General features: G+C 44.3%; 1 protein-coding gene across 1 annotated transcript in view; it reads right to left on the bottom strand.

Annotated features, from left to right (window-relative positions):
• LOC144753527 (guanylyl cyclase C-like) overlaps positions 1-17,698 on the bottom strand; it is a 632,982-nt gene that overhangs the window by 494,435 nt on the left and 120,849 nt on the right. The window contains exon 5 of the mRNA XM_078641183.1: positions 4,011-4,132. Coding sequence (XP_078497309.1) covers positions 4,011-4,132 — 122 coding nt within the window. The remainder of the gene's footprint in view (positions 1-4,010; positions 4,133-17,698) is intronic.

The raw sequence follows: 17,698 nt of genomic DNA, 5'->3' as shown, positions 1-17,698 counted from the left end.
ACAATGGCACCCGAAACATTTCCAAAAGGTATAAGCAACAATCCCTCCTCATGCTGATAATTTATGAGGAAGGTAGGACCTCCCCACCCGAAATAGCTGGTTTTGTATGCATTTCCTTCTTAATTTGGCACCATCTATTGGTGATGCCTTAATATTTCTGTCTTACTTCACCTATGGAAGCACTGGCTCTTTTGGCAAGAAGGTCTATATAAAAGATAAATTGTTAATATATAGGGATGTTAGACCTGGCACCTTTCCGTGGGTCTCCCTTCCATTTTTTGCTGTTGCCTCAAGTGGTTTTGCTGGTGTTAGATGCTTTGGGCACTGTGCCACTGCTGTCCAGTGCCACAGTGCAAGTGCTCCCTATTGTAAATTGATTTATGGATTAGTGGTGACATGATTGGCTGATTTGGTTTACTGATCAGACCCTGGTACAGTGCACTGAGTGTGCCCAGGGCTTGTAAACCAAATGCTGCTAGTGGGCTTGCAGCACTGGTTGTGCCACCCACAGAAGCAGCCTGTAAAAGTGTGTCTCAGGTCTGCCATTGCAGAGCCTACGTGCAGTCTGGTACTGCCATGCTGACTGGGCAAGTGCACCCACTTGCCAGTCCCTAAACCTTCTCTTTTCTTCATATCAAACACCCCTATGGTAGGCCCAAGGGCAGGGTGCATTGTAAGTATACGGTAGGACAAGCCCTGATGTGTGTGGCATGTCTTAATAGTACATTACAGCCATTTTCGTTGTTCACTATTGCAAGACTACCTATTCCTCCTAGGCCAGAATGGTCAGTTAGATTATTACATTTTATAATCCTAACTGACTCAGTGAACTAGGTAGAAGTATGCCTGAACTCTGAATGATAAAATGCATCTGTTAGTAAAGTTGGTTTTAACATTTTGTGTTTGAAAATACCACTTTTAGAAAGTAGGTCTTTTCTTGTCTAACCAAGTCTGCCTCTGCTATGTTGTGTATTCCTTGTCCGGAGTTTGAGTGACAGGAGCTGGGGGATTCCAGGAGACAGGGTGAGTCAGCCCAGTGGTGAATAGAGAGATCTGCATCTAGATGAGAGGAAGGAGTTGCACCTGGGACCTGAATAGGACTGTGCCTTCCCTCCACAAGGATGGCTCCACCTCCTGTGGTGCGTCTGATGTCTCTGCCCTGCACTGTGAAAGGAAAGAAGGAGTCATGTAAACAGACTGCTCCAGGACTGACCAGAACTGGTTTGAACTAGGCAAAGGCCCCTCTGCCCTCAGAGGACAAAGGATTTTGGAGTATAAGTACTGGGACCCTGATCCCAAGAAATTAGATCACTTTTGGACAAGAAGAAGAAACCTTTGCTGAGGAGTGGAACCAGAGAGACTGAGGAGAGACTTCCCTAAGCTGAAGTGATGCTTGGGGAATTGGCCTGCAGTGGTTGCCTGACTGCCAAAGAAAGGAGAGAGGAACTTTGTGTACTTTTCATCAACTCAAGGACCTCCAGCTGAAGTCTCAGGGACAACAGACTTCACCCACCCGCTCCCCAAGAGTTCTCTGGAAGTGCCTGCAGTTGAGCTGGACTTTTTGAGGACTTGCGTGTCCCAAGGAGCTGGAAGCGCGACTCAAGAACAGGAAGCGTGTCGCCGAACTGCCGCTGCTGCTTCACAACATGAAGCACCTCGTATCGCCGGAGAGGAGGATCGATGTCACAGCAGACGCTGCCGCATCACCGGGAAGCGTGTCGCAGGAGAAGAGGATCAACGTCGCATCAGACGCCGACGCATCTCCGAGAAGCGTGTCGCAGGGCCTGTCGCGGCTTATGGCCGGAGAAGAGGATTGATGTTGCAGCAGACGCCGCTGCATCACCGGGAAGAGTGTCACAGGGCCTGTCGCGGCTCGCATTGTTGTCGAAGCAACTCGCATCGCCAGGAGAAAGGATCGACATCGCAGAAGACGCCGACGCATTACTGGGAAGCGTGTTGGAGGGCCAGTTGCGGCTCGCATCGTGTAAAGCATCTCGCATCGCCGGAGAAGAGGATCAACATCGTAGCAAACGCCGCCGCATCACCGGGTAGCGTGTCGCATAAAGAAGAAAGCGCCATCTTTATATCTTTGCACCAGATCTTCAACGCATCACCGTCCTTGCGTGTCAGGGACTACCGCATCACCTTTCTTGAAACACTTTCGTTGCCCTGCGTGTCGCATCTTAAGGTACATTGACTCAAAGTGCCGAATTTTAAGAGCTAAGGAGAACTAAGCTAATTCTACCATTTTAAGTACAGTATTGTGGATTTGTGTCGTTTGTATTCTTGTGTTAAATCTATATAAAAGATACTTATTTTTGATATAAGACCTGTGTGGTGTCCATCTGTAGTGTTGTCACTTGATTACTGTATGTGTTCACAAATGCTTTACACACTGCCTCTGAGATAAGCCTGTCTGCTCGTGCCAAGCTACCAAGGGGGTGAGCAGGGGTTATTTTAGGAGTGTACCTCCTTACCCTGACTAGAGACAAGGGTCTCTATTTGTCACAAGTACCTACCCGTGTCAACTAGAGACCCCCAAATCTAACAAGGGAGAATGGATGAGTGCATAAACAAAGCTTTCCGGTATGCAATCGTGGTGGTTGTACCATATGTAGCAGATTTGCATATTTCTTTGCCCAAAACCCATGTATTATGCATGTGGGCACACCGCTAACATGCCAAGTGAAATATCATTGATACACCCATATTTTAACCCTACTTATCTAGACTTCTACCACAAATGGTCTAGAGCTGGAATTAGAAAGTTAAATGATCCTAAGTTGAGAACATATATGGTGTGCTAGTTACATGGAACAGAGGGTCATATTTACAAGCACCTGTCCCTACAGGAACGTCACTGTGGCGATAGGGGCTTCGCCTTATTTACAAGGCTGCATTACCTGGCTTAACGCCTCTTTGTAAATAAGGCACACTTTCACTATACTTAGTGTGAAAGGGGTTGGCAATGTGTACTGCAGTGGGAATTTTCGCTGCAACACCCATTGATTTTGATGCTACCCCCTATTTACAGGGGTGCCAAAACCTCGTCCCACTCTGGCATTGTGCAGCACACATAGAAATAGTGAATTGCCATGAATGATTGCAGCACACTTACGGGGAAATTTACTAAGATTTTGCATTGTGTTTTCGTCACAAAAGTGGCGCAAATTGGCACAAACTTTTTTACAATTTACTTTCCAGCGTTAAACTTGTCTAGTGCTGGAATTAACAGAGTAGTAACGTGAAGCCGAGCTGCTTTGCATTACTCTGCGTCATGGGGGCGTTCCAAGGGTGGAGCATGGGCATTCCCATGCAACCACCCAATGTTTCTCACTCTAAACCCAATTTACTAAGTAAAGTAGATTGGGTTTAGCGTGAGAAAACTGCACCCTTTTCAAGAAGGCGCAAGGAAGGAGAAATACTTTCATTTCTCCTTCTTTTTTCGACTTTGCATGCATTTCGAATAGGGTGCTCTCCTCCTCTCTCCTTTTCATGTAGGGCAGCGATGCATCTACACCTGCCGCAATGCTCTACGTGAAAAGTATGTAAATCTTCCCCATAGGAGTTGCAAATTGGCATTCTGGATTGTTTACATGCAGGAAGGGACACCTTCCCGCTCATAAGCAATCATTCCCTCAACGTAGGCACCCTTGCATTATGTTGCAAGGGTTTCTGCGTTGGCGCTAGGCACCTGAATTTACCACCAGCGCAGGCGGAGGTGCACTGTATTATTGTAAATACTGTGCATCCCTGCGTTTCTACAGTGAATGAGTGCGGTGTTAGAAATTTTGGAGCTAACCTGTGCTCTGCCACTTCCTTATACATATGCCCCAGAGTTTCTATACGTTCAAGGGGGTAGGCAAAGTAAGGGACAGACGTAGGGCCAGACAGAATAATCTGGTATATATAGTGTTTTAACCTTGAATGTTCACTCTCTGGATGCGTGAAAATATGGGGGATACAGAAAGGCTGGAACCTTGGAACTCATCTTCGACCTAGGCACTTACCGTTGCTTTTACGTTCTGGGGCTGAAAGTATCTTCGTAAAATGTTCCTCCGTTCTCAAAACCTCCTTGAAATTCAACGCTTTCTTGAAATGGCCGATATCAGCTTCCAAGGCGTTGATGTACCTGAAAAAACGAACCCGGTGTCAGTCAATCAGAGTGCAGCTATGTAGGGAACCTACAAAAGTGCAACACTAAAAGGAGCAGGACTGCAACCTACCGACAGGTTAGTGGTGATAAAGCGAAGAGCGGGGCTAACAACAGGACTTGGATACAGGAAACCATGAGACGGCAATAAGGTAAATAAACACAGTGCTGTAATGTAGGCTACAGTATAGAAATAAACTACCAGTAGCGGCTCCTGGAGGGAGTGCTGCTGAGCGGTGGCGCGGGGAGGGGCCGGGTGGGGGTAGTAAAAGCAATTTAATTTGTTTTTATTTATTTATTTCTTTGCCTAAATCCGATCGGCTTTATGCCGGTGTGTACTACCCCCACCCTGCCCCTCCCCCGCCCCACCCCACCCCACCGCCCCGCAGCACTCCCTCCAGGAACCAATATGTAGGAAAAGACAACACTGTGATAAAGGAAATAAAAGAAGCACAAGAAAGGAATCAGCAGAAATGTAACAGGAAACAGCAGGGTTTCAGCATAGGGAAACAAAAAGACTGCGATGTAGGAACCACAATACAGGAATCATCAGGAAAACAACACAAGAAACAGCAGGGCTGCAATGTAGTAAATAGCTGTTCCATACACAGGTGACAGCAGGACTGCAATACAGGAAGCAACAGGACTGCAATATTGGAAACCAAAGAATCACAACACATTAACCAGCAGTACTGCAATGAAGGAAACAACATAACTACAATACAGACAATAGCAATACCATATAAAGGTAAACACAGGACTGCAAAATATGAAACAGAAAGACTGCAATATAGGAAAACCATAGCTTTAATATAGGAAACATCAGGACAGCAATATAGGAAACAGTGGGGTTGCCATATAGGAAACAGCTGGATTGCCACATAGGAAATAGAATTAAAGCTCTACATGAATCTATAGAACTGCAATATATAAAATAGCAGGACTGCAAACTGGGAAACAAAAGGACTGCGATTAAGGGCACAGCAAGATCTCAATATAGAATCAGTGGGACTGCAACAAAGGAAACAGCGGATCTGCAATGTAGGAAAAACGAGCACTGAAATATAGGCAAAAACAGGCCTGCAATTTAGAAAACCAATGAGGTGTTAGCTAGGACACCGAAGGCCTTCAAGTTAGGACTCAGAATACTGTATTATAGGAAACGTCCCTACTGCACTATAGGAAACAACAAGGTTCATTGTTAGGGGACAGTAGTACTGCAATCCAGGAAACTGCATCGGTGCAATATAAAGAATGACAGGACCAACATTCAGGAAACTTCAGTACTGCAGAAGAGAAAACAGCGGCGCGCAATAGAGGCAGGTGCAGGACTGCCAAATAGAAAAGGCGGGAGTGTAAAATGTAGGAAATTACAATGCTGGCTGTCGGGAAAGCAAGGGTGAAATGCAAAAAACAGCTTAGCAGCCGGATTTCAATGTACGGCATAGCAGTACTGCAATGTAGACAGCAGCACGCCTGCAATTGTGAAAAGGGCAGGATTGGGGCTGTATGCAGCTGCGGCCCGTGCAGGTAAGAACAGTGGGGTAGCAGGGCCGTGTGAGGGGGGGGATTTCGACTGACAACCACGAGGGTAAATTCAAACAATTAATTTTCCCTTGTTGTCATCTGTCGAAATACCCTCCCACCCGGCCCTACCGCTCTTACCTGCACGTGTGGCGGCTGGCTGCAAGACTGGGCATATCAGCGCTGCAATATAAGAAAAAGAATGATGGCAATGTATAAAGAAAAAAGCTTTATGTTTGGATATTAGAGTGCTGCAATATATAAAATATCAGTGCTGCAGGTGAAAAGAAAAGTACTGACAAAGTCATTCAGTCTGGTGTTGACTGCCAGCTTTTTTGGCTTTGTCAGGGTTTGTTTTGTTTTGTAATGGTTTTTGCAAAACATTCTTTATGAGGCAGCTGCTGGGCCCTCATCAATCCTAATAAAACACGGACTGAAAGTTAAAAAAAATGAGGGGTCTCAAGAAGGAATCATTGCCATAGTAGCCTTTGGCGCTTACGGGAACTACTTTGTGTTTGGATGCGCTCCTTGTAAAAGGGCAGAATGCTGTCACTCACAACAAAGTTAGCCAATCGTTGAAGTGGGCTGACCCATTGTCCCATACTGTATGCTGTAGTGGGAAAATGTGAAGGTCACAATAATTGACCAATGGGGGCAGAAGGTTGGCAGAAAACCCCTGTATGTAAATTTAGTATACATACAATTTTAGGAAAATCAAAAGGTCTTATCTAATTCCAGACCAAGACCAACGAATAGGTTACAATAAGGACTGCAATATAGTAAAGACAAGACTGTAAAAATAGGAAATCTCAAGGCTCACATTAGGAAACATCAAGGCCACACTACAGAAACAGCATGGTTACAGGCTAGGAAACAGATTAGAAGGCAGCAGAACTGCAACATGGGCAACAGCACACCTACAGTACTAGAAACATCCGGTGGTTCTCAGTCTAGAAGCCTGCACTGCTGCTGTTTGAGAAACAACAGGGTTGCAGGAGGGGAAACAACAGGAATGCAATAAAAACAAGCATAAATGTAACACATGAAAAACCAATAACACAATATTAGAAACAGAAGGACTGCAAGACAGCAAACAATGTATCTGCAATATAGAAAAGAGTATGACCGCAATGCAGACAAAATTAGTATCGCAAGATGGGAAACAGAAAAATTGCAATAAAGAAACAACAGAAACAACAGGTCTGCAATGTCAGAAAGTGCAGAATTGCAATATGAAACAGAGCACAATTGCACCATAAGAAGCATCATTATTACAATATACGAAGCAACAGGATGGTAATGTAGAAACTAGGAGACCTGTTAAGACAGGACACAGCAGGACTGCTGTAGGATGGGAAATTGCAGTGCTGCAATAAAGGAAATAGTTGTACTGCGGTGGGGGAGGGGCTTTTGAAAACAGTAAGCGTACTATACAGGAAACAGCAGAGCAGCAGTTTAGGGGCTGGGGTACAAAGCCTTTTGACTTTAGCAGGGTTTGTGACTGCAGAATGTTTTTTCTAAATCTACTAAACACATTTTGTGATTTGGTAACATGATACAGAATCACAAAATGGGTTTGTCAACTCTCAAACTTAAAAAAAATATCTTTTCTTTTTAAGTGATGCCCAGTTTTATTTAGTTATCACAGACATGATGGTCAGCTGACCCTAGCAGGCAATCTACCTTGTGATGGTATCCAATTGTAGAGATTAGCAATTTTGTGGAATTACTTATACCTACAAAAATTGTTTCATAACATTCTTTTCCATTTTCCAGAAGTCAATGCACAATTTGCAACCACTTTTTGCAAATGGTAATTTCATACACCAAGTCAGGCCTTAATTTCCCTATTTAGATATTTGTTGATAATTGTTAGAGACCTGGCCTCTAAAAGGGGTTATCTCTAGACTTTTTGCTTTTTGGCATCACATTTTTGACCGATTTTTCATTGACATTAGGACTCTACCACTGCTGATCGATGCTACAGTACATATGCTCTCTGTGTAAATTGTGATTCTGACTTGTTGTCCAGGATTGGCATACTTGATTTTCTGGTAAGTCCCTAGTAAAGTGCACTGAGTGTGCCAGGGCCTGTAAATCAAATGATACTAGTGGGCCTGCACACTGATTGTGCCAACCACACCAGTAGTCTTTCAAATTTGTCTCAGACCTGCCATTGCAGTGTCTGCACACACAATCTCAGACTGCCATGTTGACCTGGCAAGTGCACCCACTTGCCAGGCCCTAACCTTCCCTTTTCTTACATGTAAGGCAACCCTAAGGTAGAGCCAAGATGCCCTAATTGGTAGGGTGCAATGTATGTGAAAGGTAGGACATGAACTGGTGTTACATGTCCTTATAGTGAAATACTGTGTATTTTATTTTTCACTGTTGAAAGGCTGTCTGTCCCATAGGCTATCATTGGAGATGCACTGTAACATTTTCCATATGTAACTTTCAATTTGGAACAGCTGGAGATTTGGAGTATAGGATCTCTGAACTCAAAATTTAATGACACACCTTTAATAAAAGTGGTTTTTAAACTGTGTGTTTGAAAATTCCACTTTTAGAAAGTGGGAATTTTCTTGATTAACCCTCCTGTGTGCCTCTGTCTGTTTGTGTATTTACTATCTGCTTTGGGAGTGACAGACACTGGGGATGTGCATTCTCTCTAGACAGTAACAAGGGGGGTTGAGTTGTGTCCTGCGTTTCCTGGGCAACTCATAACCAGGCTGAATAGTCCCCCTTGCATTTGGAGTGCTGAAGGGAGTTTTCATTAGCACCTGAATAGGCTATGTCTGCTCTACACAAAGCTGTGTCCACCTCTTGTAGTGACGCTGGACCAGGGAGGACAGAACTGTTTTTTACTGAGCTTGGAGACTCTTGCAAAGAAGACTACAAAGAGGAAATGTGGTATAAATATTAGACCTTAATAGAGCGACAAATTGTATCCTACATGGGATACCTCCTAGGAGTGAAATGTAAACCGCCTGTCGTATGCACTCAGATATTATTCAGTGCTATTGGTGAGACTAGATTATAGAGGAAATGTGAACCAAGTAACATGTTCTTGTGAAATTAACACTGATTTAATGTGAAACTTAACAAATGATTCATATAATTGTACTGACCACGTATGACCAATGTAACACACTGATATAGGGCTCATTAGTGATGTGACGCATTGACACTTTAAATGTATTTTGAATGTTTGTTAGGCTAATGATGTAGTTACTATAGACGTGCTAATATAGTTTAGTGAATGTTTCTATTGAACATGTTAATGACTTTAAACAAATACTAAATGTGAATTACATGGTACAATTATTATTTGTAGGCCTAAATCCGCAGCATGTTTGGAATGTTCTCGTTTCTGAAATTAATGCTTAAATTCCCATGCGAGTCTTGTACAATGTTACTAGTTTCCATATTTTGCATTGCAACTTGACAAATGCTTTGTTAGTGAAAGGTAAGGGTATTATTTTCATTAGGGAGTAGAGGAATGAAGTGGAATGAAGGAGTTACAGTTAGCTAGGACTGGCAAAGATAAGGTGAAGGGAGGTGTGTTCACCAAGGAGAAGGAGAAGAGACCAAGGACGAACTGTTGCAGAGGGGCTTACACGAAGAAGGCCATGAAAGGAATCGACGTCATGGAAAATTTGTGGCTGAAGCTTACCGTAGAGTACCAGTGAGGAAAGCATTATGAGACATTTGCTGAATACAATTTTGAATATATGATTTATTGGAGACATATGCCCATTTTCCATCTTGCCTTTTCAACAGATAGCACCTATTTTGCTTCTGTCCTGCTTGTGGCTTTATGCTGCTTGACCCATCTGATGGTGGAGTGACGTCTTAGGAAGGCTCTCACTGCTGACACATTTTCCTCTTTCAAACCTTTTGCTTAAATGCTAAATTAAGGATGCCACTTCTAGAGTTAGAATAGGGATAGCTAGAAATAACTGTTTTTTTCCAAAGAAGTGCTGATGAAGGGGAACCTTAACTCTTGCTTTCTGATTATATGCATAATAGTAATTGAACTAGTTGTTCTTTTCTTGCTGCACCGAGTGAAACTCTTCAAGAGATTTGGATTTCTTCTGTTTCCTCTGTATCTTTATACTCTAATGCTGAGATTCGTATATGTCCAACTATTTTTGAATTTTTATTGAATCTTGACTATCCTTCATTTGGTTGTTGACCGGAGTTATTGTGTAGCCATATTGAGCTACATTGTATTTTAAACTGATTTACACATTTTTGCTCCCCTTTACACTTTCATGCTGCTAAAAAGAACCATCGGAGGATCGACATCGGAGGAGTACTGAGCAAATGAGCCCAGGCCCTTTCAACCTGAAACACTAGAACTTTAGATCACTTCTGGAATGAAGAGGAACCTCTGCCAAGGAGAAGAGCTGAAGAGCTGTATGGAGGAGTACTGTGTGCTGCTTGTTTGGGTTGAACTGCAGTTGCTGCTTCTACCAAAGGGAGCACAAAGACTGGAACTTTTGCTGTGAACCTGCTTATGAAGAATTTCCAAGAGCTTGTGTATGCTTGCCTTATGTTCTGACGTCTCAGGGACACAAACACCTCACCACCAGCATCCTTGAACTCCACTTTTGACACTCCACCGCCACACGGCCAAAGAATCAACACAGCACCTGAAATATCGAGTCCTGTGCACCGGTCTCCAAAGTTTGTGATCACTGCACCAACTGCACCGCAGGCCCTGCTGTACGGCTGAAAGAATCAACACCCATTGGCCTGTGACTGAAGAAACTGATGCAGCGCCTGCTTGCCGCCACGACATCGACCTCCAGCAAGTCTTGAATTTGCACACACCATACCTGTGCTACAAATTTTTCAACGCATAACCCACAGACCAGAACCATCTTGAAATTAGTGCATTACTTCCATCTACAGTCAGGATTAGATGTTTCATTTCTCCTGCGTGCAGCAGAACTGTTCCATTGCTTCCCCAAGGAGATAGGAACTGACACATCACTGACACATCACTGTGTTCTCCTCTGCGGCTGTTTCGCCTTGTGGAGTTAGATGCAATTGAGGTAGTTTGTGTAAAAGGCACGCATCCATAGTTTTCTATAGACAGAATTGCTTGAAACCTATTAAAACTCGTTTTTTCCCCAGAGTTTTATATAGCGCAAACCACACCCGCAGGTATCAGAGCGCTTTACATAAGCACCAGTTACCTTACAGATGGACACATTCATTTTTGTCAGGCACAGGGAGATTAAGTGATTTACCCAGAATCACAGAATGTTGAGTGTCACTGCTGAGACTCAAACCCAGTTCCCCAGCTCCGAGGTTGACGGCCCTAGCCATTAGGCCACATTCTCTCTATTTTGCATTGTGTATGTTGGATTTTTGTTGTTTGGTCTTGTTTGGTTTAGATAAAGATACTTTATTTTTCTAAACTGGGGTAGTGTCCACTTGTAGTGTTTTCACTGCGGTACTGTGTACTTGGGTACAAATACTTAACACGTTGCCTGTGTAATAAGCCTGTCTGCTGGTGCCAAGCTACCAAGGGGGTGAGCAGGGTTTATCTAAATTGTGTAACTCCCTTATCCTGACTAGTAGCAATTGTCCCAACTTGGACAAGGTGCATATCTCTTTTAACTAGAGACCCCCCTTGCTAACAATAGTAAAATCATTCCTATGCTGCTTCTAAGATCAAACAATCTAGTCTGGGAGCCCGGGGACTAACAGGAAGAGAACGAAAGAGGCAGAAAGAAGGGGAAAGGACGAAGGAGGGTACCAAGCTGCAAAACACATCAGAGGTGGAGAGGCTAGGTTAATATTCATTGAAGTTTTTGATAATAAGATTCATTTTATTGTTTAAGCTAATAAAGTCAGAATCTAATCTAAGTTTATTTAGGAGGTCACTCAATAACTGAGCTTCTTAGTAACAAAAAATAGAGCCATCAAATTATGTTCTCTTTATGTTATATAGGCAGACTTGGGCAGTGTTGTTTGATCTCCGTCATCTTGAAAGTCGGCAGTAGGTAATTTGTTACTAGATGTAGTTCTTGCTGGTTTTCCAGAAAGCACGATGGAACGGCTTTTACTCCACAGATAGGTAGAGTAGTGTTGGCCATAACCAGCCTCATTCAACCAGTCACACGTGTGTGTAGCAGAAATAATAATTCCTTAATGCAGAACGAGGTCACAGCAGCAGGATCGGAAAGTCACTACCTCAGATAGTGAGATCAGGAAAGGCCTTCAGATCCTGAGAGCTCTGGACAGTATACTTATTATTATTTTATTTATACATTTTGCAAGAATACAAAAAGAACAAAAATACAAATCTCAATCGTAGACGGAAATGAAAGAGCAGGTCACATAAATGATACGCTATCCAGCGTCAGACTGTAAAATTATAAAGAGGGTAATGGCACAGTGGGGTGTAATTCTGTGAATTGTGTGTGTGTGAAGGCACCCTGGGTGGCGAAAGCCGGGGCTGTTATTTGAATTTGAAACGCGACCTAAGCAGAGTTATTTGCTTCATAGGAATTTTTAAAAATATATTGAGACTGCTTTTAATATGTGAATGTCCATTTTTTAACTATTAGTAAAATACTTCTGTGTCTTTTTCTGATTGCACATTTGCACCTCATCGCCCTACCTCTCCCTGTTTTTCCTCGCCGAGCCGATCTTAGGGCTGGTGCGAGTCAGGAGAGGGCGCCATCTTGGGGGGGAAGGCAGGCCGAGCGCTCTAGTTGCTGGCTGCCTCCCGCCCTCCCACACTATTTAGGAGTTTCCTTTTCTCGCGCGCACACAGATTGAATTGTGTGTGTGTGAAGGCACCCTGGGTAGCGAAAGCCGGGGCTGCTATTTGAATTTGAAACGCGACCTAAGCAGAGTTACTTGCTTCATAGGAATTTTTAAAAATATATTGAGACTGCTTTTAATATGTGAATGTCCATTTTTTAACTATTAGTAAAATACTTCTGTGTCTTTTTCTGATTGCACATTTGCACCTCAGCTCGCCGTACCTCTCCCTGTTTTTCCTCGCCGAGCCGATCTTAGGGGTGGTGCGAGTCAGGAGCGGGCGCCATCTTGGGGGGGAAGGCAGGCCGAGCGCTCTAGTTGCTGGCTGCCTCCCGCCCTCCCACACTATTTAGGAGTTTCCTTTTCTCGCGCGCACACAGATTGAATTGTGTGTGTGTGAAGGCACCCTGGGTGGCGAAAACCGGGGCTGTTATTTGAATTTGAAACGCGACCTAGGCAGAGTTACTTGCTTCATAGGAATGGCCTGAGATTACTATCCAAAATCTACAAGAAATTGTTAGGAAACTAAAATCGGGCTCCCCGGTAGATCCTCTCCCTGTGTCAATACTCAAGAAACTTGACACTAGGCACTTGTCTTTAATCTGTAAAATCTTAAACCAGTCCCTTGTCTCTGCCACTGTCCCTATATCATGGAAACATGCTAAGGTCACACCATTGTTGAAGAAACCTACGGCTGACCCTAAAGTTCTGGGTAACTTTCGCCCGATCTCCTTGTTACCCGCATTTTCCAAACTTTTGGAAAAACATGTTTATTACCATCTGGCCCACTACTTAGAGATAAATGACATCTTCCACTCCTCTCAGTCGGGCTTCCGACCCGGTTACTCAACCGAGACTACCTTGCTGGGGGTCGTAGAACATCTGCGGAGCTTAGTTGACAAGGGACTCACTGCTGCACTGATATTACTTGATCTCAGTGCAGCATTTGATACCATCTCGCACAGTATCCTGCTCAACTCCCTTTTTGATGTTGGCATAAGGGGAATTGCTCTTGAGTGGCTAACCTCTTTTTTAGATCAGCGCTCTTTCCAAATTAATTCTAACATAGGCACCTCTGGTGTCTATCAGTCCCCTTATGGTGTCCCCCCGGGCTCGGTGCCTAGCCCCCTGCTTTTTAACTTATATGTGGCCCCTCTTGCCCGTATCGCCGAAAATGAAGGCCTAACCATGTTTAGTTACGCTGACGATTCGCAAATAATCTTCTCTTTGTCCAGTACAAACAAGGACTTACCTTCGCCCCTGAAATCTGGCCTTGCCAAAATCGCAACCTGGATGCGGACCAATCTGTTGAAACTTAACAGAGAAAAAACAGAGGTTCTAATCTTTGGCCCCAGCCATGATCTATGGAATGCCTCCCACTGGCCATCCAGCATGGGCCCTCTTTCCATCCCATGTGACCAAGTCCGGAACCTAGGTATAACTATCGATAAAGGACTTACGATGCAGCCTCAAGTTGGAAAACTTACTGCCATGTGTTTTGTAATCCTGAGATGGCTCCGTAAGATTATATGGATGCTCCTGGAAGACACCAAGAAATCTGTAGTCAATGCCCTAATTACCTCTAGGCTTGACTACGGGAATGTCCTTTACCTAGGGGCAACCCAAGCTGTAATGAAACGACTGCAGCGTGTACAATATGCTGCGGCCCGTCAATTGCGCAAGTGCCATAGAAGAGAACACATGTCGGAACACCTAAAAATTTTGCATTGGCTTAAAATTGAGAGCAGAGTAAAATTTAAGACTCTCTGTTTCATGCATAAGATAAAATTTGGTTCTGCCCCAAGATACCTAAAATCCCTAGTTCATGTCTATCTTCCCACTCGGCATCTCAGATCCTTTTCTCAGGGCCTCTTTAATGTGCCTAAGGTCCGGCTTTCCAGAATGGGAGGCAGGTCCTTTTCCTACCTAGGTCCTAAGTTATGGAATTCCCCCCCCTAAAATTGCGCACTGAAACTAATCTCGTTACTTTCCGTAGATCCCTGAAAACCTGGCTGTTCAACCAGTAAACCTGGCCTGGCTATCATCTCCCTCCCCTCCTTTCCTGCACTCAATCTCTCTACCAGCGCCGGGAAACCCTTCTTGGGTAGCTGTAGCGCTATACAAATCAAATAAATAAATAAAATAAAATAAATAAATTCTCAACAGCGAATAATATATCTCTTCCCAGGGCAAGTCGGACCAGGGGGATAACCAAACATGTCTCCCGTTCATGGAATGGGGAATGTCAACCATGTCACAATACCTGTACATCAAATATGTATTAAACAATAAAGAAATACAAACATTAGTCATCCCGCATTTCAGCCTCTCCCCGGTGTGACTCCTGATATTGTGTAAATTGACCCCAAAAACTTAATGGTCGGGAACATGGTGGAAGCAGCTCATTGTAGACGTCCAACTGAGTGTTACAATACACCATATCTTTTGCCCATTCAGCCAGTGTTGGTATAGGCCCTCACATCCATCTCATTGCAAGCCTACGCTTAGCTCAAAGTAAGCCCATAGTGATCAGTTTGCGCACTTTTTTCTGCAGAGGTTTCGTGTAGCCTAGCAGCACTAATAACGGATCAGGTGTGCTAGATATGCCCAAAATCTCAGTCAGCGTTGGAAAGATGTGACTCCAAAAATCAGCAACAGGGGGGCACTGCCATGCCAGATGGTAAAAACCAGCTCGCGGTATGTCACAGCGCTCGCAGCCATCTGATTCACACAACCCATATCTATGTAGGCATTGTGGTGTATAATAAACCCTATTCAAAAACGCGCCAGCGTATGTCTGCCATACAGAGAGACATTACGAGTGACCTTGCAACAATAAAACCACATATCATCCGGACGTTGGTTCCCAATATCAGCCTGCCAGGCTAAACGGGCCTTAGAGTATGGAGATATCTTGGTCTGTAATGCCGAAGCATATAGTTTAGAGACTAATTTATTAGGGGACAGGCAGCGGAGTAGGATGTATAGAGGAGGAGTTTCCATAGGTTCCGCCAACTCATCTCCCAACACCGCCCGGAGAGCAAGCTTTGTTCTGAAGAACTGAAACTGTGTTAACGCAGAAGGTGTCTCCTTATTCACTATTGCGTCATCCCAGGTAACCATTCTGCCGTTTGTAAAGAGATCGCCCATCTCAGACATACCTAGACTTTGCAATGATCAGAGCATGCCTCTTTCTGAGCTAAAAGCGTACCTGTGTCAAAACTCAGTTCACATACGAGGCGAATACAATTCAGCTCCAGCGACATCACAAGGAGGACATGCCATGCATGTACCACTGAATTCAGAACCCCGCAGCGCCTGTTTGGGGCTTTGGTTAAGAGCCAATGTAATGGCTCAGGTGCAGTGGCAACCCTCTCTATATGTGGAAGATTCCGGGGACCATGAACCCAGGCATGTGCGTGTGACACCTGTGCGACCAGGTAATAGAGATCAAAATTTGGAGCACACAAACCACCAGCAGAGCATGGCAACATGAGAGTATCCAGCAAGACCCGCGGCATTTTGCCCGCCCAAGCTAGTCTAGACATCAATACACATAATTCCTTAAACATGTGACGAGGAACCACTATAGGAATATTCATGAAAAGAAAGAGAAAGCAGGGTAACACCACCATCTTCATCAAGGAGACTCTCCCCACCAGCGAGAGCAGGAGACAAATCCAGCAATCGACATCATCACTCAACTTGGCAATTGCTCTACCATAATTTGCTCGGATCACGAGGTCGGCATCTGAATGGACTTGAATCCCCAAGTAGCGGACCGGGTCAGAGGTCCACTACAAATGGTAATCTAACTGTGTGGGAGTCGTGCAAGGAGTCAAAGGGAAAATCAACAATTTGGCCCAATTGATTTTTAACCCTGATAGCCCACCATATCACAGCACCTCACGAATAACAGTGGAGAGATGTACTTCTGGGTTTCTAATGTAAAAAAGCATGTTGTCCGCGTAGACTGACACTATTAAATTATAGTTAGGGAAGCGGAGGCCCCTATGGCCATGATATCCTTGCAGTGCTCTCAACCAGGGTTCAGCAGCTAAAGCATATAATAGCGGGGACAAGGGACAGCCCTGTCTAGTGCCCCGTGAAATAAAAACAGGATCAGAAACCATATCTCCAACATGGACTCGAGCTACTGGCTAATTATAAAGTACCGCAACCAATTGCAAAAAGCATCACCGACCCCCATGCGATGCAGCACAATGTAAAAAAAAGACCATTCAATAGAATCAAATGCCTGTTCGGCATCTAAGAAGACCGCCGCAGCAGGGACTTCTGGGGGGGTATGCTGAAGGGCCCCAAATACCGTCCAGAGATTATGCGAGGGTGAACGGCCCTGAATGAACCCTGCCTGCTCAGAACCAATCAACTGAGGAAGCAGCGGGGAGAGAGGATTAGCTAGAATCTTAGCAAAGATCTTAGTGTCTACATTCAGCAAAGATAGCAGACTATAGGAGGTGCACTTTTGCTGGTCCTTATCTGGTTTCAATAAAGTAATGATCAGGGCCTCCCATATGGTCTGTGGCATGACCCCGTCAGCCCCCATCTCCAGGAACAATGTGGCCTAATGGGGAATCAACAGATCACTATAGGCTTTATAAAATGCCACTGTGAGCCCATCCTGACTAGGAGCACTACCCTCCCTCATCGAGTTCAGCACTAATCGTATTCCTGAGTGTTCAATGGGGTGCATCAAAAACTCCCTGTGCCAGTTTTGAAACCTGGGCAACTCGATATACTCCAGATAGCATCACTGGTGGAGACTTTTGAGCTATATAGCTCTTGATAGTCATTCCAGAACTGATTAGCGATATCTACCGGATCCGTCCAAGCAGAACCATCAGCGCCTGACAAAATGGGCACGCCACTGGATTCCAGCCTATGTTTAGCCATTGCTGCTATAACCGAGCCAGGTCGATCTGCCTCACCATATGATCTAGCTGTAGCATATTTGCCCATATGTTTTACCTCACTGTCTGCTTCGGCATTAAACTCGTCTATTGTGGATTTCAGGAGTTTGTGTAATTGTGGAGAGGTCTCCCGTGTCAGCTCTTCCTCCAAAGCAGCTATCGGATTTCTAAAAGTTCTAGTCTATCTCGTATTGACCGAAGGACTCCCGCATGTTTACTGATGGCTATGCTCCTAATATAAGCCTTAAATGATTCCCAAACTGTAGCAAAAGAATCTACTGTGCCAATATTAATCATAACAAAT

The sequence above is a fragment of the Lissotriton helveticus genome, chromosome 1_1 (genome assembly GCF_964261635.1).
Source record: "Lissotriton helveticus chromosome 1_1, aLisHel1.1, whole genome shotgun sequence".
NCBI lineage: Eukaryota > Metazoa > Chordata > Amphibia > Caudata > Salamandridae > Lissotriton > Lissotriton helveticus.
The sequence above is the reverse complement of the archived record's forward strand: the minus strand, read 5'-3'. Positions and strand labels throughout refer to the sequence as shown.